General features: G+C 50.0%; 10 protein-coding genes across 10 annotated transcripts; 1 reads left to right on the plus strand and 9 right to left on the minus strand.

Annotated features, from left to right (window-relative positions):
• Positions 1-472: 472 nt before the first annotated feature.
• On the minus strand, positions 473-1420 carry BDV14DRAFT_192035 (NmrA/HSCARG family protein; the record flags this gene model as incomplete). The annotated part of the gene is made up of 1 exon (XM_073771579.1): positions 473-1420. One exon carries the CDS (start codon positions 1418-1420, stop codon positions 473-475), a length of 948 nt encoding a protein of 315 aa, XP_073624659.1.
• Positions 1421-2089: 669 nt separating this feature from the next.
• udpA (UDP-N-acetylglucosamine 1-carboxyvinyltransferase family protein) lies at positions 2090-3387 on the minus strand (the record flags this gene model as incomplete). The annotated part of the gene is made up of 5 exons (XM_073771580.1): positions 2090-2647; positions 2686-2804; positions 2837-3119; positions 3161-3204; positions 3258-3387. 5 exons carry the CDS (start codon positions 3385-3387, stop codon positions 2090-2092), a joined length of 1134 nt encoding a protein of 377 aa, XP_073624660.1.
• A 1178-nt stretch (positions 3388-4565) lies between these two features.
• Positions 4566-5111, plus strand: BDV14DRAFT_203445 (uncharacterized protein; the record flags this gene model as incomplete). Its single annotated transcript, XM_073774282.1, has 1 exon — positions 4566-5111. The coding sequence occupies one exon, from the start codon at positions 4566-4568 to the stop codon at positions 5109-5111; it is 546 nt and encodes a 181-aa protein (XP_073624661.1).
• A 329-nt stretch (positions 5112-5440) lies between these two features.
• BDV14DRAFT_203446 (PLAC8 family protein) lies at positions 5441-6004 on the minus strand (the record flags this gene model as incomplete). The annotated part of the gene is made up of 3 exons (XM_073774283.1): positions 5441-5707; positions 5777-5868; positions 5953-6004. 3 exons carry the CDS (start codon positions 6002-6004, stop codon positions 5441-5443), a joined length of 411 nt encoding a protein of 136 aa, XP_073624662.1.
• A 652-nt stretch (positions 6005-6656) lies between these two features.
• Positions 6657-8639, minus strand: BDV14DRAFT_210963 (tannase and feruloyl esterase-domain-containing protein). Its single transcript, XM_073776000.1, has 2 exons — positions 7056-8639; positions 6657-7022 (listed from the first exon to the last, which is right to left on the minus strand). The coding sequence occupies exons 1-2, from the start codon at positions 8586-8588 to the stop codon at positions 6780-6782; spliced, it is 1776 nt and encodes a 591-aa protein (XP_073624663.1). The 5' UTR covers positions 8589-8639; the 3' UTR covers positions 6657-6779.
• Positions 8640-8962: 323 nt separating this feature from the next.
• BDV14DRAFT_192038 (uncharacterized protein) lies at positions 8963-10351 on the minus strand (the record flags this gene model as incomplete). The annotated part of the gene is made up of 1 exon (XM_073771581.1): positions 8963-10351. One exon carries the CDS (start codon positions 10349-10351, stop codon positions 8963-8965), a length of 1389 nt encoding a protein of 462 aa, XP_073624664.1.
• Positions 10352-10656: 305 nt separating this feature from the next.
• BDV14DRAFT_203449 (uncharacterized protein) lies at positions 10657-13237 on the minus strand (the record flags this gene model as incomplete). Its single annotated transcript, XM_073774284.1, has 3 exons — positions 10657-10956; positions 11589-12582; positions 12696-13237. The coding sequence occupies 3 exons, from the start codon at positions 13235-13237 to the stop codon at positions 10657-10659; spliced, it is 1836 nt and encodes a 611-aa protein (XP_073624665.1).
• A 1003-nt stretch (positions 13238-14240) lies between these two features.
• Positions 14241-14737, minus strand: BDV14DRAFT_179802 (uncharacterized protein). Its single transcript, XM_073769810.1, has one exon. The coding sequence runs from the start codon at positions 14562-14564 to the stop codon at positions 14340-14342; it is 225 nt and encodes a 74-aa protein (XP_073624666.1). The 5' UTR covers positions 14565-14737; the 3' UTR covers positions 14241-14339.
• Positions 14738-14882: 145 nt separating this feature from the next.
• On the minus strand, positions 14883-15740 carry BDV14DRAFT_203450 (EXPERA domain-containing protein; the record flags this gene model as incomplete). The annotated part of the gene is made up of 3 exons (XM_073774285.1): positions 14883-14992; positions 15061-15459; positions 15614-15740. The coding sequence occupies 3 exons, from the start codon at positions 15738-15740 to the stop codon at positions 14883-14885; spliced, it is 636 nt and encodes a 211-aa protein (XP_073624667.1).
• Positions 15741-15979: 239 nt separating this feature from the next.
• On the minus strand, positions 15980-17418 carry BDV14DRAFT_210965 (uncharacterized protein; the record flags this gene model as incomplete). Its single annotated transcript, XM_073776001.1, has 4 exons — positions 15980-16854; positions 16916-16983; positions 17049-17192; positions 17242-17418. The coding sequence occupies 4 exons, from the start codon at positions 17416-17418 to the stop codon at positions 16068-16070; spliced, it is 1176 nt and encodes a 391-aa protein (XP_073624668.1). The 3' UTR covers positions 15980-16067.
• Between the last annotated feature and the right edge of the window lie 256 nt (positions 17419-17674).

Consider the following 17674-nt stretch of genomic DNA (forward strand, 5'->3'; position numbering starts at 1 on the left):
AAGGCCAACCTGGTATATAAGAACTTTGATTCGTGCATGAAGAACTGTATCACGAGAAGCCGTACGATTTGACTTCTGAGAACCCCATATACTGAGACGGGTCTTAATCGTACGCTCTCCAACCTTAATCCCATATCGATTGCTGATGATATCTGCAATAGCACGAGGATTTGTGCCAGTTTGGTATAGGTTAGAGATCTCTGCCTGAAAAGGCTCAAGATTTATAGATGGCCGAGGCATTCTGTAGTCTTATTTAAACAAATAGGAGATTATATTAAGAATTAAAAGAGATATTAAGGCAAAGCTTACAAGGTAGGCGGTTGATTAGGCGGTATACGCTTGATTACGTGTAATAAGAGTTATTGCCCTTTTGTTCGAACAGTATGCCGTACTAGTTTCTAACACAATTATATACTTCTATTGCGTTTTCAGCGATTAATTATATACAACCATGGTATCACCCAACAACCCTTTACAAAGACTTGAGATTCCTTTCCGCAAACTCTTCGAAACTCGTCAGTTTCCCACCAACACTCTCCACGATCTCCACCGTCCCCCCGACCTTCTCCTCCGTCCCAGGCCCGTAGTACCCAGGGTTATTAATAAAGCTCATCATAGCAACCAACCTACCACCCATCTCCTCATGCATAAAACCCCTATAAACATCCCCGGGAAGCTGTACATATTGCACCCTCTCCCCAGAAACAAGCGAAATAATCTTCGCCATGTCATTATAGCTATACAGTCCCGACGAAGCATGTATAACCTTCCCCTTCGCTTCCTCAGGATTCAAAAGAATAGGTAGGAGGTAAGACCCAGAGTCACCAGCCGCATCAATCATCGGGATCTTGGTATGCGGATCATTAACGCCTGCAATAACGAACGCTCCCTCCTCGTTCTTCCGGGGCTTCATGACGGTGGTTAGATTCTGCATGAACATTCCCGGCGCAATGGATGCTGAGCCGATTGGGAAATTCGCATCTCGAATATAAGATTCAATCTCAGCTTTGACGTCGAATTGGTCCACTGCGCCGCCGGTCCATAGTGTAGATGCATGAACAGCTGTGCTGAAAACGAAGAATTGAACGCCCGACGCTAGGGAAGCATCGATTACATTCTTTGCTTGGGTTGTCTCGCGCTCTTTCAGATCCGAGACGTACTGCGTCTCCGTAATCAGGATAACGGTGTGCGCCCCGTCAACAGCGCGCGGTAGCGTAGAAGGGTCGTTGAGATCTGCCTCGACTATCTCGATGCCTTGCGCTGCGAGGGATTGCGGTTTTGGTTTGCTGGCGTCGCGGGTTATTCCCCGTAGAGAATATTGCTGCGAGAGGGTCGGATGCGAGGCAAGTGTTGTGAGGATCGAGGCGCCTTGTTGGCCTGTTGCGCCGAAGACGACGAGCTTGTTGCTGGTGGGGGCCATTGTGATGATAGGTAGGGGTTTGGATAGTGGCTTTGCTCGAGGTTTTGTGATGCTTTGTGGTGTAGATATAGTTGACAAGGATATAGTTGACGATTATATAGATATCTTGGGACAGTATAATAATAGTATAAGTATCGGCATAGCAAGTATCTCCGCGCGCTGCAATGGTGACGGATGCCGAGGCCGAGGCCTGCCCGTGGACACCGGTCGGATTTAGGGTTTATGGATGAGCGTGTTTGGAGAATACCGGTATAGCTTCATTTTTCTAGGACTAGTTCATCGGATTTACCACATTCAAGCGAAATATCTGGAGTTGCGTGGGGTATTTTGAGGCAATGTCTCCATCTAGCCGCCTATCTATCTGTGCTACTGGTGCTGAACGCGTTTGACCTCGCGTTTGACGTCATCTATCGCGGTTTTCCTTCGCCCCCATCGGAGCATCAGGTGGAGGATATGTTGAAAATGACGAACCGAATCAATGAGAACAAGGAAGTTCAATCTCGGGAGTTAGCACTGCTAGTGCGTAGGTGGTTGTGCATGAAGCTTCTCGTGTGTCGGAAAATAGTTGTAGTTGACTATCTAAAGAAGAGGGTTGGATGCTGGTCGCATTTTCCTCTCAGTCTATGTTTCTCTGGTAGGGCATATGTTCTATACCGATACATTGGAAGTCTAACCTTGACGGGAATCCTGGCGACAGAGACTCGGAGTTCTGTTGATTTTGGCGCCCAGGCCTTTCAGCTTTTCCTCAAAGTGCTCATACCCCCTATCAAGGAGCGAAATGCCCCCGACCACAGTCGTATCCACCGCACAACAACCCGCCAAAATCAACGTCGCTGCAGCACGCAGGTCAGTAGCCTCCAAACTTGCACCGGACAGTTTTCCCTGGGTGCCATGACAAATGACTGTATCAGATTCCTGGCGTATCTCAGCACGCGCGCCCATCCGAACCAGCTCAGAAATGTATCCGAAGCGGTCTTCGAACACAGTTTCAGTGATGGACCCGGAAGAGCCTTCATGAGAGACCAAATTCAGCAGCATGAAAAGTGGCTGTAGATCAGTCGGGAAACCTGGGTATGGCGCGGTCCGGGAATGAACTGCTCTTGGTCGCTTGCCATGCATATCCAGACTGATCCAGTCATCGCCGAGTTGGATATGCGCGCCTGCCTCTCGAAGCTTCTGCAAAGGGGCTGAGAGAGTATCTGAACGGGGAGAGTCACGGCATAGCACCTTTCCGCCAGTGACAGCCGCTGCTACCAGAAAGGTACCGTCTCGATGCGATCTGGCATCACACGATAAATGCAGGTTCTGTTAGCACAGCCAAGATGTTCTACACCAGTGATGGTAATTCTCGCTCCTCCTGCACCGCTGATTTCGGCACCTCGGGCTCACATGCGGCATTCTCGATGACTGTCGTACCAACAGCAAGAGTTACCGCGCTCATGATAGTGATGGTAGCGCCCACACTGACTTTCTCCATTACAATGCGAGCTCCTTTCAGCCGGCAATGGTTGAGCGTAGAGGCCCTGACGTGACCCTGTTCCATATTGATCCTGGCACCCAACTGCTCTAAGCCCGCAAGATGCATGTCGACTGAACGCTTGCCAATGGCACACCCGCCCGGCAGCGCAACCTCTCCCTGTCCAAAGCGCGCAACCAATGGACCAAGAGCCCAAATTGAGGCGCGAATAGTTTTGGTCAGCTGATGGGAGCGCAGAAGTGGTTCATCGTGCCAGCATGGACGCGGACTGACGAGCCAAACAAGCCAGTGCGTGCTACTCTAGCGCCTAAATGACGCAGGAGAGTTATAGCCCGTGTTGATGTCCTTCAAATGAGGAACATTTGGAGATCTCAATTGGACCTGATGCCAGCAACGTAGCAAACAGAATCGGCAAAGCGGCGTTCTTTGAACCCGATATCGCGACTTCACCAGTCAGACGGCTTGGACCATCGATGCGAATCTGGTCCATGGCTAATGGGCACCACGTTGGAAAAAGTAAGAGGAGATATCTTCTTTGTTATTGCTTCGAGTGTCTACGATAGGTGCGTACCTTCCGTGGAATGCTTGCGGATCCAATCAGCAACGTCTGGCATGTAGTACAAAGGCTTACCTCACCACAAGACATGTCAAGAACCACAAGATCAAACACCAAGCACAGGCAGCCGCGTTCCAGAGAGTCTCAATTGGATCATTGCAAAAAGGGTCCAGACTAGAGATCGCGGACTGTCGGCGCAGTAACGCCCCGACATTTCGAGCATCTTGTCAACCGCAGCACACAGGTAATCTCGCTAATAATGCCTATGAAGAGGCAATGCTTTCGTCAATTGCAATTTCGGCCCTTTGGGCAGTGCTCTTATGTTAGGTGTTGTGGCTTTTTGAAGACTCTAGGTAATGTCGTCGTTGGCAGAAATCCGGGATTCGTGCAGAAAGGAAGATACATACCATTCCCACGAAATTGAACAGAGTATCGAGGGCAGAGGTAGGCCGACTAAATACTTATAAGTTGGAAAGCAATTTGAGTTGCACCAGTATCACAATATACCAGCCTCATTGCGTCCACCGCGAGCCGTCCAAGTGTGTAGCACAGGACGGGAATAAACTGCATAGCCCTAAGGTAGACACAACGAAAGTGGCAAACCATACGAACCCAACCACTCCGAACCCGAACCCGACCTCAATAATTAATTAGCTACCTAATCCCCTTCACATTCTATACTTCATAGTCCACTTCACTACCCTCGCAACCCGCAACGCACTTACCCAATCAAGCTAAGCACCTAGCACCTCAGGGGCTGTCATCGCTCGGTAAGCTTAAAGTTGCTGCCTGGAGATCCATCGTTCGGACCCAAGCAAACCAGCCCAGATCGCAATCTGAACCGGTTTCAACCAATCACGGCAATAAATTGCACAGCCTACTAATTTTCCGGGATACGAAGTTTATTTTGTTAGTTTTCTTCAGGGATCTATACCCAATCGCTCTTTATGGCGCTGGGCTCTGACGCCTGGGGGTGGTGTATATAATCATGGCTTCCTCTGCCAGAAAGAGTGCAGAATTGTCGAGAATATATTCCAGCTCTCAACTCTCTTACATACAGCTTTCTCCTCTAGTCTCCAATTCTATCAAAGACAAGGATGAGCATCATCACAATGCCAAACACACCTCCCTGCACAGATACCTCCGCATCACACAAGAACGACACCGACTCCAGACCAAGAAAAATGAAACGCGAAAGCTCACCGTACCCCGGGTCATCACTCCTCTCCAGAATCAACCGCCGCTTTCAGAACCTCACCTCGCCATCAAGGAGCAGCCTTGAGGCCTCCACCGAACAAACCCACACCACCAGCTCCACAGTCGAAGACCCCTCAATATCACACACCCCTCAATACCCAGCGCAAACCAACGAAGATAAGAACAGAGAAGCCCTTTCCCAGCAAACCACTCAGGAACTAGAAGACCTCCAGGCACGATACCAGGACATGCAAGCCGAACTAGCGCGATACCGAGAACGATGCGAGGAGTTGGAAGAGCTTTGTCGCGACTTCCAGGTTACATTTCTGTCGAATTACCTTGAGAGTCAGAAGGTTGAGGGGGAGGTAAGGGATGTGCTGCAGAATAGTGGGATGAGATGGATGCAGGCGCCGGGGCAGAATCCCAGTCAAGGCAATGACAGTTTCGAAACGCGACGGTGATTTTTCTGAACGGGGAGAACGGGAAAGGCGTTGGGTTAGATTGGATTGCATGTATAGCATTTATTGGAAGCGTTGGATCGAGCAAGAGGAGTTCTGGTTATCATCGGGCTTGAGGGAATAGGTAAACTAGATTCATAACGCATGCAGGCTTTGCTTACACTTTTAATGCCCCGATACCATACCTACCCCGTAAGCTTAGCGATATACAACTCCACATTGCAACCCAAGAAATCAAGACAGGATAAGTAAAGTCAGATTAAGACATAAGCTTAGCGCCAACGCCATATACTCGCCTTGTTATAGTTGCTCCGCCCCACGTACAACCTAACCTAATTCCTCCCATCACTCGCCGCAGAATAAACCATCCCCTGAACCCCCGTATACGGACCGTGGTCCACATTTATCTTTGCCATTTCGTTCCTGGATATGACCTCATTCTCATTCTGCACAAGCACGTTTTGCACACAGCATACGCTGCCCCAGAAATCACCGCATATCCCGCCCTTGATGCTATACCTTCCACGGATCTGGCGGCGCTGGACGATTAGGCACACGGGGTAGAAACCCGAGAGACAGCCGAGAACAAGACAGAGACACTGCTACCGTTAGTACTCTGACGGGAGAGAAAGCATGGAGGGAATGGATTGAAAACAAGGAACTCGTACAGCGCCATTCCAACTGCTCGGTTCATCCGCGCCTTTCAATCTATCGTGGGTGCGACCGAATGTCAGCCAGGGGCAGAAGCAGGATTCACAACCTGTCGTACCGCATGCATCAGTGAATTGTTGGTTCTCGCACTTTATGCTTTGCTGAGCGACTTGGGTAGGTATGGTATACGTACAGAGGCTCACAGACGGACAAGCGCAGAACCCATTGATCCAGTCTTCAGACATTCTTCTTTCCGGTCCCTGATCTGGCCCATACGTTGCGACCGAATGCAGAAGATAAAAGATGGAATGAACAAACAAGCTAATAATGAAGAGATACGTATCGACCTAGAATTCGGCGCGACATTCTCGGTTTCACTATGTACTTGTGACTATGGCTCGGCGCCCTGGACACCTACGATACCGCCGCGGATCGACACCCTGTGCTCTTGAGAAGCTGGCGGCTAGGAATTCCTGGGCTAGGTGCTATATCCGAAAGCCCTACATCATATTTTTCTGAGCTTCTCATCGGCTCATCTGTGAGCGTTGAACGCGAGGTACGGAATACGGAATACAGGGGACGGCGGGCATGACTCGCGTGATGGAGAACAGCATCGGGGCTGGCTCGAAGGATGATCCACTGGTAGGGCTGGCAGGCAGACGTGATTATTTTGTTTATGAACACTATTCCGTGTCTATCAAAGTCGTTGGGAGGGTTTCGCTTCGTATCAGAATGTAATGCAGTTAGCGAGCTGTAGCGAAGTCTTTAGACCGTGGTCGATCTCGGGCATACTATGGGAGGACCTTAAAAGTAACTGCAGAACGATTGCAAATATTAACCTAATTCATTCATGCCATTGAACTCATCGCTGATAGTATAACGAAGAAGGTCAAAAACGCATGACAAAATAAAATCCAGGTAGAGATTGAGCTATGGTGGTCCTCAGTGACCTATGATCTTCGCTACCCCCAAACAGCCGATTGAACCCTAGGTAGATGTCCTGACCGTTGAGACATCACATCAAATGGAAATAATCGCAAAAGCCGCTGTCCAAAGAGCAAATATCAAATGAGTACCGCGAGGAACCCCAAAAGCGCTCATGCCACCGGACTCATCATCATCACCCTCACCCCCATCCTCATCCACATTCTCGTCATCCGAATCACAAACTTCATCCTCATCCTCCCCAGGCATCTCACACCCCCAACTCCCCTCCCTGAAAACAGACCGTCTAGGATAAAGACACAACTCCCTCTTCCCCCCCTTCCCCCCCTCGCCCTCCACCCGTTCAACCACCTCCAGCGTCTCCGGCGGCGTCCCATTCTCCACCCACCCCATCAACCTCTCCAAAACATGAATCGGCTGCGGACCAACTCCACCATAACAATGCCCGACCCCCGGGGCCGTAAAGAGTCGGTAGAAGTCATTGACTTTGAGATTTGCACCTTTGGGATCGGATAATTTTGCGCTGGTGGCATCGTAGAAGTTCAAGATGTATTGAGGCGGAATCAAAGGATCTGCGAGTCCGATCCAGGAGAGGAGTTTTCCGCCTTTTTCATGGAAGGGGGTTAAGTCGAGGTAGCTATCGCCGAGATATGGTCCGCCGAGAGAGATTGATTTGTCGAAGAGGGTGAAGTACTCTTCGTAGCTTAATTTGTCGAGACTGAGTGTCTCCCCGTACAAATCCCGGCTTCCGTTTCGCGAAACAGCATTCTGGAGCCATCCTGCTGCGGGGGGAAAGGGTCTCGGTGTCCAGGACTGGGTAGCGGTGTTGAATGCTGTACCGGCAACACCAGAGAGATTTGCACCCGGTGTAGCTCCAAAGAAGTATTTCTTCCCGGTAGAGGGGTGAATCGGTCCGTCGAGGATCTTGCGGAGGATTCGTGCGTGGATGTCTGTAATCGTCACATTTGCATTGCTTTTACCTTGCGGACAGGTGACATGCGTCCCAACCAGGGAAGCCGTATTAAACGTCCCCGCGCAAGATGTAAGGAGTGTATAATCCGCTACCATCCCATCCTTTAATCCATCCTTGTCATCACAACTCTCCAAAAGAGCACCCTGATACCGCTCAAGTACACAATTCGGCACGAATTCCCCCTCGTTCCCCATAACGACGAATGGCCAGAACGCCGCGGGCCCGATATACTCCATCCCCAACGCCGGCGAAGACGCCAAAATCCCATTGAAGAGATCGGGGTACTTGGATGCAGCGGCGTACCCCTGTCTTCCGCCCTGCGAGCATCCGATGAAATAGGAGTATTCTTCCTTCCGGCCGTAGAATTGCGAAATAAGGTCCTTCGACGCCAGCGCCATATCGTTGATTGAGCGCCATCCGAGATTCGTGAGGAGTGTCTCGTCAAATGATCCATCAGGCTTCAGAACCCAAAGACCAGAGTTAGGCTGGATTGTATGATTCAGTGTTAGTCCGCCGTCTGTCGAGGATGTCGCGAAGCCAGATGCCAGTGGGCTGAGCATGTTATACTCCACCCCCGCAGCGAGACCACCGCCGCCAGTAGCAGCATACCGACCGTTCCATGTTGCCTGGGGAGGAAGCCAGATGGTGATGAAGGATGTATCCTTGGCGTTCCTGTCTGCGTCCGTATGCGTGAGAGCGATGGTGACGTTGCAGAATGTTAGCGGGGTGCGATTGTCGCGAATAGTGGGAGGAATTTCGCCCGTTATATCGGGTATGGACGGGTAGGTGAAGTTCTGGACGGCGTTGGATGTTTGCCAGAGGATTGTGGTGTTTGGGATGGTGGGTGGTAAGAGGCTATTGCAGGCTGAGACGAAGGGTGAGTTTGCGACGGAGACGTTTGAAAGAGACATCTTGGAGGGGAACGAGAGGTAAGGCGAGACGTGGTTTAGGGAGAAAGAGAGGAATGAAAGTAGGATAAGGAAGAAATAAGAGAGGAGTGAGAGGTTGCTGTAGGCACCCGGGTTGATGTGAGCTTTTATATGATTTGTGCAGGAAACGAAAAACTTCGCAATAGCGTCATGAGTTCTATTAATATTTTCGAAAGTGAAGAGTCTGCATGATAATAGGTCCATGTGGACATGCAGAGTTTTACATTCACAGAAGCTGCCTGGAATGTTCCTACGGCGACCAGAATCTATCGATGAATTGGAAGGTCAACTGATTCACAATGTCACAATTCGCCAAGTTCTGCCTATAGTTATGGAGATATCATACATGGGGCAATTCAAAGATCTACCCTGGACAAATCAACCGTCATTTTGTTCACAATACTCAGGGTGTAGTTCCAAAGTTGTGGCGTGTAGTCAATGCAAAAGGTGAACCCTGTGTAATAAGTACTCCTCTGGCCCTGCAAGGCATACAGCTCCCTATAGAATCCATTGCGCACATCCTCCACTGAGACTGAGACAGCGCTTGGCGAGTGAGACTCAATTGCAATGATATCAGGATCACGGATAGGAAATGTGCCGGCTGCACCCATGCGACGCAGGTCGTCTAGCACCCGTTGTTGGGCGTCTGCTTGGGTATAGTTCTCTCCACCAACAATGCGTGTAGCGTAGTATCCCGGGACACTATGGTAGTCGAAGACGCTCTGATATTCGCCTGTCGGGAGGTTGCCGGGCTCATTTGCAGGATCTGCGTTGTAGATGTAGTACCCATCTGGCAGCCCGCTGTTGTTGAAAACCGCGGCGTAGTAATTCTGCCACCTCAGCTTGGAGAACAGCGAGTGCTCATGATCGTCCATGTCAAATCCCTCGAGGTTGGGCAAAATCGGGGAGAAAGCGACGAGCAGTTTCCTCGCACGAATGGTCTGTCGAACCCCGGCCTTCTCCACAACCAATTCGACGCCAGAGGGGTGTCGCGTTGTCTGAACAGCAATAGTCCCGTAGAGGATGTTTCCCTCACCAATACGCTCTGCTGAAGCATAAAAAACAGCGTTTGTGCCATTCTTGGGCCGGATCATCGGACCGTCAAGGAGGGCATCGATGTGCGAAATGCCAAACAGCTGCAGTACATAGAGCAATGGCGTCGCAAGGACATCGCCCAGGGGGTCGCTAAACGTGTACAGCAAGCGCAGAATTGCAGCTACATCATGCTCCTCGACAAACTCCCTGAATGGGCGCAAAAGGACCTCGGGAACTGGGTCAGGCAGATAGAAGCCGCCGGTTTCAAGATAATCGAATGGTTGCAGAGCATTTCGGTACCGAACAAGTCCAAGCATCAACCCAAGCAGGGTCTCGTCGTTGGGAACCCTCTCACCGGTTTGGAAGTTGATGTAGTCGGTACGGAATGCAGGTGGGACATAGATTTCCCAGTCAACATTGAGCTGCGCAAGGAAATCCAAGACAACTTGCAGCTTGAAGTACGCGCGGATCCCATAGTCGATAAAGTCCCCGTTTGCGAGATATAGCGTGTCTGAGTGACCACCTAGGCGATTCTCTCGCTCGACAACCACGACGCTGTGGCCTCGCTCTAGTAGTTGGACGGCAGCGTATGTACCAGTTGCACCGCCTCCCAGAATGCAGACATCGCGGGTGATAACATCTTGCGCGGACGTGCTGAAAGCTGCGATCAAGACCAAGAAGACATGGATTATCGAGAGTGATAAAAGCATGTCAGCGAGAGTTCTATCGTGGTAAATCGAGGCTTGTTCCTTGCCCAAGCTGAAGTTGTTGATTAATACCTGGAAGCTGTCCATCCCTCCAGGCCGGCCGGGACAACCCTCCTTCCTATACCCCTCAACATCACCAACCCTAGGAAAGCACGATCACGCTCGCACCGGACATACACAGTAAACCGATCCGGACCGAAAGACAAATGGATATCACATTAAATACATTAAATACATAAGTCCACACAAATGAAAACCCGTCGCACCTCCGCGGACCACACCCATCAAATCCACTAAAAAGGACATCATCAAGCGTAAGCCACACAAACCCCAATAACAATCCCCACAATCCCCCCAATAATAAACCCAATCAGAAAGTAAAGACAGAAGTGGGTCACAACTCTACTCTTCGATCCGTACTTCCATTCCTGCGCGACCTGCGACCATGTCTTGAGCGGGTTTTTCTCCGGTGTGTATTTGTGTTGCGCTTCGATGTCGACTTCGTGTGTTGGTGTTGGCGTTGAGGAGGAGGAGGAAGGAGGGAGGGGAGCGTAGGTTTGGGGTGGTGGTTGGGGGGGTTTTGTGTCTATATTCATGTTGCTGGTGGTCTGGGTGGTTGTTAGTATGGAATGTAGGGAGGTAGGTAGGGTTTGTGGATCGGAGTTGGGGGTGATACTGACTTAAGGTTGTCTCCGCTGGCTCTGTTAATGGGTAGATACTCCCAGAACACCGCTTCAGTCTCGAGGTCAAAAAGACTGAAGAAATCAAAAGAGAATTTAGATTGATAAGAAAACAGGAATGACAGTTCATATATCGAATAGACAAGGCTGTGCGCGGCTCACCTGCGCTACGCCCGTGACGTGGACTGGATGGGGAATTCATCCTGATCATCCAGGGCACTCGCCCCATCTCTTGGCCCCCTGGGGATACTGAGCCCCATTGGATCAACCGCATCAATGCCTCATTTGCCTAGTCTTGGGGCCAAAACGGCGACGATCTTGCGTGACGCGGTTTACAGTCTACAAACGCCGAATAGAGGCTCCATCTAGGGTACGCTGGGACCCGTCCCAGTCGGAGATCGGCATATCAAGACCGACTACTTGAACAAGGGCAATTCTTTTACGAGGATTGGAAATACTCCATATAAAGGGTTAGCTCCTGGCTTCCGACATTTTTGCGTTAATGTCCCTGCACCCAGGCTCACTGCTAGACCAACGCAATGCCACTATTGTTATCAGACCTGCCCACGAGTGTCGGTTGAGCGACTACTATCACCGCCAGTACTAAACCGCAGCATCGATCGCAGCGAGCGCCTACCCGACGATCTCTTAGGGAAATTGTCATCTGGCGAATTCGGAGCCTCCCTAGATTTTGACACCTCTTGGTTCTTCGGGTCTCTGGTCTCACCAGGTCTACCCTTCCACATGTCCCGTCGGAACTTATGGATAACGCCGTACAGTACCGTCACTGTAATCAGGAGGGCCACGACAGCAGTGAGTATCATCCACCCAACAACCCGGCCGCTCGGAACATCGGCCATGCTAAAGATACTCACGGCAAGTCCGGCAGGCAAGAAGAACACTGTGACATAGGTGAAGAGCGTGATGTTCCGTGCCTCCATCAGCGACTTCTGCGAGCGGATGGCTTCCTGGGCGCTTGCGACGCGGCCGAGAAGGAATTCAATATCGATTTCCTTGGTGCGCACATCTCGGACTTGGCTTTCGAACAGGGCCAGCCTCTGTTTGATTGTCTTGCCGTACTTTTGATCGTCGCGGCGGGTCCAGCGTGGCCGTTCTCTGCCCTGAGTACTCTCACGCACACTCCACTGATCGATGACTTCCCGTAAGCTCGCCAGGTTTCCTTTGAGAATTAGTAGAACCCTTTCGCTTCCCAGGAGGTTTTTTAGACTCCTCTCTTCGAGCCTCCCGTATTTGTCTTCAAACATGGTGTTCTGGCTCTGGCTTGAGGTTGTTTTAACCTCAGCGAGAATCTCCTTTGTGTTTTGGCAAACTGTCTCCAGTATCCGAGTGATTAGAATAATTTCAAGCACCTTCCTCTGTTGCCAGTTTGGGAAACCGGCGTATATCGGTCTTATGTCCTTGTGAACATTTCCGCTCTCGTCATCATCCCGTTTTTTGTCAATATCCTGGTCCTCATCAAAATTTCCGTCGACATAGTGGCACGTCCAGTATCGATCAAAAAAGTCACCAATTATGCGGAACCCAATGAACGTGCTTATCAGACGAAGGGGGGGGGGGGGCCAGAGGGCTTGAGCTGTCCGAAAATGGCCGATTGATGACAAGCGTCTTTATGGCTATGCGCTGCCTTGCGAAAGAATTGAAAATACACCTCAGTAATCCATGAGTTCTGCGCAGCCTCCATTTCATCGTAGAGGTAGGCCTTTGGCGTCCCTTGACGGTCGAAGAACTGAGCGAGGTTCGTCCTTTCGGACTCTGGAGACGCGACGCAGCACATCATGGCTCGAACAGCGTCGGTCGACTGAAGTTGGATGAATCGGTTCTTAGCCTCATTCGCGGGACGCCATTTTAGGAGGCAATCCCAGAGCTGTTTGAAGCTCCTGGCCTGTGATTTTGAAGTATTTGACTTCTCATACGGTTTGTGCTGCTTTCTGCTTTTCTTGACATCCTCGACAAAGGTATAGCGGCTTGGACAGCTTTTAACTTTCTTCATATCTGCGAAAGTTTCTCCCGGATCTCCCGCGTTATTCCCCAGCAGCAGCTGAGTATTCTGGATGATGGACAGAGCATCTGATTCGGGGACTTCATAATCGAGAAAATCGGGAACTTTGTACAGCCACTTCTCTGGCACCTCAACAATGTTGAAATTGTCCACTGACCTTCCGTATAAATTGCGTCGCTTGAGAAACATTTTGAAGGTCAATGCAATATCTTTCGGGGCTCCAGTATTATCCCTGCCTCGGGCGAGTGGGCAATGTTGACTAGTTCTTCCGCGCGAGAGACTACAAAATAAGGGTCTGAGGCGGCGCAGTAATCCAGTGCCACCATTTTTGAATTGGAGCTTCGTCCGTTCAAGTAATGGCTTATCCGCAAAATGGACCCAAATGCACTGCTCGTTGCAGAGATAGTTCCATCGCCAAGCGACGCATACGAACCAGGTCGCTTCTCGTCCTCGGTCTGCTTTTCTTCAGACAAAGCTTCTTGTAAGTTAAGCGCTCCGTGCTTTTTTCCATGCATATTCTCACCTTTATCATTCTCTTCTCCATAATAATTCTGATTTGGTGGCCGCTCATGGTTTGCCGGTATTGTGTCCACTGTAGGTGATGCGAAAAGATTGACTCTGCACCAGGCAAGATAGCACATAGCGTAAAATTGGCATTGAGCTCGATGCAAGAGGGACAAGGCTCTGGCTAAAAGACTGACTGCAGCTGAGCTTTTGCTCAATCTTGTCTGAGTGTTTGTTTTGCCCTAACCCTGCTACGCGGAGCTTATGGGACTGGCCGGTTTTGCCACGGTCTGGGGATCTTAAAAGCACATACCTGCCAGATTACCCTTCCCAAATAATCGCTCAGGAGATTGACATTTCATGTCGACCTTTATTGACCGCTGGTATTCTGCTTCAACGCCGAACTTACTATTAGTCAGCGCTTGCTCGGTCATTATCTATATCTTTTCTATTTCCTATTCTAGTTAGTTAGCTTACCCCTATTTCGATTGTATTTAGTGCAGTATCGTAGCTAGATTGAATGAATCAGGCCTTCATATATTTCGGGTGGTGTACCAAATATTACGGACGTGGCGAAGTTCGACATTTCAGAATCCTTATCCAGCGTCGCTCACTCGCTACCTATATTACCCACGATGCTTTTTCCAGCGCCAAACATGCAGCCGCCAGCCAGCGCGTCAGCCAAGGGTAGGCCCGAACCGTACCCGACGGTCACTCAAGAATGGGTCATGGTTGAGAACTTGAGTTTATAGGCCGTCTATGGCATCCCCATTCACGATAATTTTTTTTAGATTTTCCCCTCAAATTCTATGAAAGAAGACTGTCTTCCCCTTCCCGAGTCCATCTCTTTAGTAGGTCGTCCATCGCCTCCTCGATGAACGTCAGCAGCGGCTGGCCAACACATAGGCCGAAATCCGGCGATCCCTTGGAGGGGAAAAAATAAAAAGCAAATTGACCAACTCAATGATAAATCCAACGTCAGACTCTGAAGGATACCCTGCGTTTCTTGCATATCACCCCTCGAAGTTCCGGCACTCGATTGTTGCGTTTTCCCCGAACCGGTAAGCACATTGCATTCTACTTAAGACAGTTGAAGACACTGTATGGGAGTTCGCAGCCAATTCACAGTCTGAAGTACTTGGGGTTAGATCTACAGGGGTGAGCCAATCGTAATTGCTGAAAAAGTATTCAGTGGCTATGAGTGAGGATAACGAAATGGAAGAATGCCCGCCCTCCCCTGAGAATAGTAAAGCACTCGGACCTCCCGAGAACTCCTCCACCACACGACAGAATATCCGAGATGCCGCCTATATACTTCTCCCAGTCATATTCACAGAGTCTTCTTCAAGTCAGCATGAGTAACAGCGCCCTTCCTGCACTCTACCGCAGCGGCAATCGTAAAAGCCCGATATGAAGCCCTAATGCTGGAAATGAGGAGCACTGAGTTGAATTATTTAGCACTTGACTCCCCTCTCGTCAATCCCTAAGACAGAAGAAAACAAACTTACATAGTGGAATAGCAATCCAAAACGCATTCAAAAACACAAAGTATCCCCAGAAATAATACCTTTCCGGCCTCGAGTATTCGATTCCATAAACCATAAACTGGAACGCACATGTCCCGTAATAGAGCACGTCACCGTACAGTTGGCCCATACTAACGATTGTCTGGAGCGGGTGACGGAGAGGATGGCTCTTGATAATAAGAGCTACAAGAAGAAAGGAGAGCGGTCCCCAGAAGACTGAAGTGATACTCTCCATGCTCCATACAAAAGAGTCATTTAGCAGGTATCGGCTGTCAGAGAGGGAATATTCTTTCCAGAGTTGTGAGAGGATGTGGTTTGAGCCTGCGAGGGTTGTTGGGTTAAGGGCGTAGTAGCCTTCTAGGATTGTGTGGATTGTGCCGCCTGTTACTTGGGTTAGAATTATTGTCGTCCACTGGACGGTTGTAGAGAGATAGGGCTGGGCTGGGCTAAATGGACATACATAGTGCAAACCAAAATACAACCGCCAAGTCAGATTTTGATATCCGCGGATTACCATATTTTGAAATTGACGTACTCGAAACAAGGACGACGGACCCGACGATAACAAATACACCAAGCAGAGACGGCGTGCTCATATCATTGGCAACATAGTTTGGGATTTCGATCCCCACGGGGTAGTATGAGTGGAGTGGAGTGGGCATGTTCGTCACAACGGAATGGACGGATGGTTGGATTAGAGCTATAGACGCGCCTAAACAGCTGCACGGCATTCTTCGTTATAAATTCTAACCGTTTTATTGGTGCCTGCTGAATGTCAGAGTGATACGATTCGGAACGGGGTTGTCCCTGGCTTTGCCGCGGAGACCGCGGGGGGCACGGTAACCTGCATTTACCTAGAGCAGGAAGATGCATAATCCATGCACAGCTCAGGCTCCAGATCGTCTGATCTTATTGAAGCCCAGTCTCAACATTTTGGATGCAGTTGGTTTAGCACGATGGTCATATATCCAATGATAAGTACGAGTACATTAGGGCTCCTCCCCCATCGGCATCTGGATCTTGATAACCCCTTCCAAAGCCGGTACATCACCAATCCGAAACTCTCTAACAGGTACATCATCCCAAGTCGCCAAAACCGTCTCTTGCCCAGCTAGAATCCGCTGGATATTCAACATCGTACTGTACATCACCCCATGGCTGAACGCGGGCTCAACTGCACCTTTTCCCTTTTCCCCGTCATCCTCGGTCTCAGGAGCATTAATATCAGATCCCTTCCCTGCTGATCCCGCGGCTTTGTATCCACCAGTCAACGACGGATACAGTGCAAAGCACCTTAAGTATCCGCTACCGCATAACCTTCCAAACGAGACATCAAACTGCGCGCCGATATCGACTTTCTCTGCAATGCCGGCTGGCGCTACAGAGAGCGCGGCAAGAAGCCTCTGTGCGCCGCGGAGACTAACGGCGTAGACGATGGAGCAGGTGCCGTCTGATATCTCGCATGTTAAGCGGGCGTCATCGGGGCGTTCGAGGGGTGGGATATCCCGCCAGTAAGGCAGGAAGTGGGCTGGTGGGACTATTGTTGGGTCGTTGGGGGTTAGGAAATAGGGCTGCTCGTTTTTGCAGTCTATGCCGCAGTGACGTAGCCAGAGGACGTCCCAGTCATCACCGTAGGGTGAAGTTGGACTTGTGGCTTCGGGCTTTTGGAGAGCGCGCACGGCGATTGCAAAGCTTTGGAGTTGCGTTTTGAAGGATACGTCCCAGTCTGCGTCGTCTTCCATGATCATGGCGCTTTGAATACGCTCGGAAACAATGCTAGTTTGATGTTAGGTAGGTCGCGAGCTATTGCAGGGTGGGACTCGCGGGTTTACCATACCGTCGCATGACATTAAGATGCGAGCGTCGAGCTGCGTACTCGGCTGGTCTATGCTCGAACTTCCAGTTCTAAAACAAAAAGAAATCAGACCAGTTTATACAGAAAGCGATAGCCAATAGTTTGGCAAACTGACATAAGGATATGTCTTGGGATTAATCTCATCGGGTGTCACAGCATCAACGACCTCTACTTGGAAGCCGTTGAGGGCTGCACCGAGGACCATATTATCGCGCTTATCATGCCTGCTTGGAAGGTTTATGGCGAATATTTTTTGCACCTGTGCGAGTCAGCAAGACTTTGAGGAAATCGGGTCGGGCTGTACGTACCCCCAATGTGCCGTTCTTAATCGCGTCAAGCGGCGTCGGACCAGCTCGACTACTAACATAGTCTGTGTTCCCAAAAGCCAGAAATGGTGATTTGATGAGAAATATCAAGATTATAACGATACTGACCACATACATGAGGAGGCGCGGAGCCCGTCTCTGCGATATAGGACGAGTCATTTCGGCCAGTTACCAAAGGTACCCGTGCATATCCAGTATGTAGCCTCACAGCTCATTCCCAAAATATACAGCTTTGATTGAGAATACCAGATATCATCTTGGAATTTCTGTCAAGAATTGGGGTTAGGATAAAATTTTCATCAACCGGTTCCATTGTCCTTGCTCAATGTGACCTTAGTTAGTGCTGCACTTTCAATAAAGAAAGGTGCCGCATTCGGCCATCCTCCCTGGTGAGACTTTGAACTTCTGAAGCTTA

The sequence above is a fragment of the Aspergillus stella-maris genome (genome assembly GCF_047715825.1).
Source record: "Aspergillus stella-maris strain CBS 113639 unplaced genomic scaffold BDV14scaffold_60, whole genome shotgun sequence".
Classification (NCBI taxonomy): Eukaryota; Fungi; Ascomycota; class Eurotiomycetes; order Eurotiales; family Aspergillaceae; genus Aspergillus; species Aspergillus stella-maris.

Bases quoted from the DNA above. Each gene is read 5' to 3' on its own strand.
- BDV14DRAFT_210963 (XM_073776000.1), bottom strand. From the start codon at position 8,588: ATGTCTCTTTCAAACGTCTCCGTCGCAAACTCACCCTTCGTCTCAGCC. The intron at 7,023-7,055 runs GTGGTTGAACGG...GAGGGGGGGAAG, and splicing joins CGCCGCCGGAGACGCTGGAG to GGGGGGAAGAGGGAGTTGTG.
- BDV14DRAFT_179802 (XM_073769810.1), bottom strand. From the start codon at position 14,564: ATGCAAGAAACGCAGGGTATCCTTCAGAGTCTGACGTTGGATTTATCA.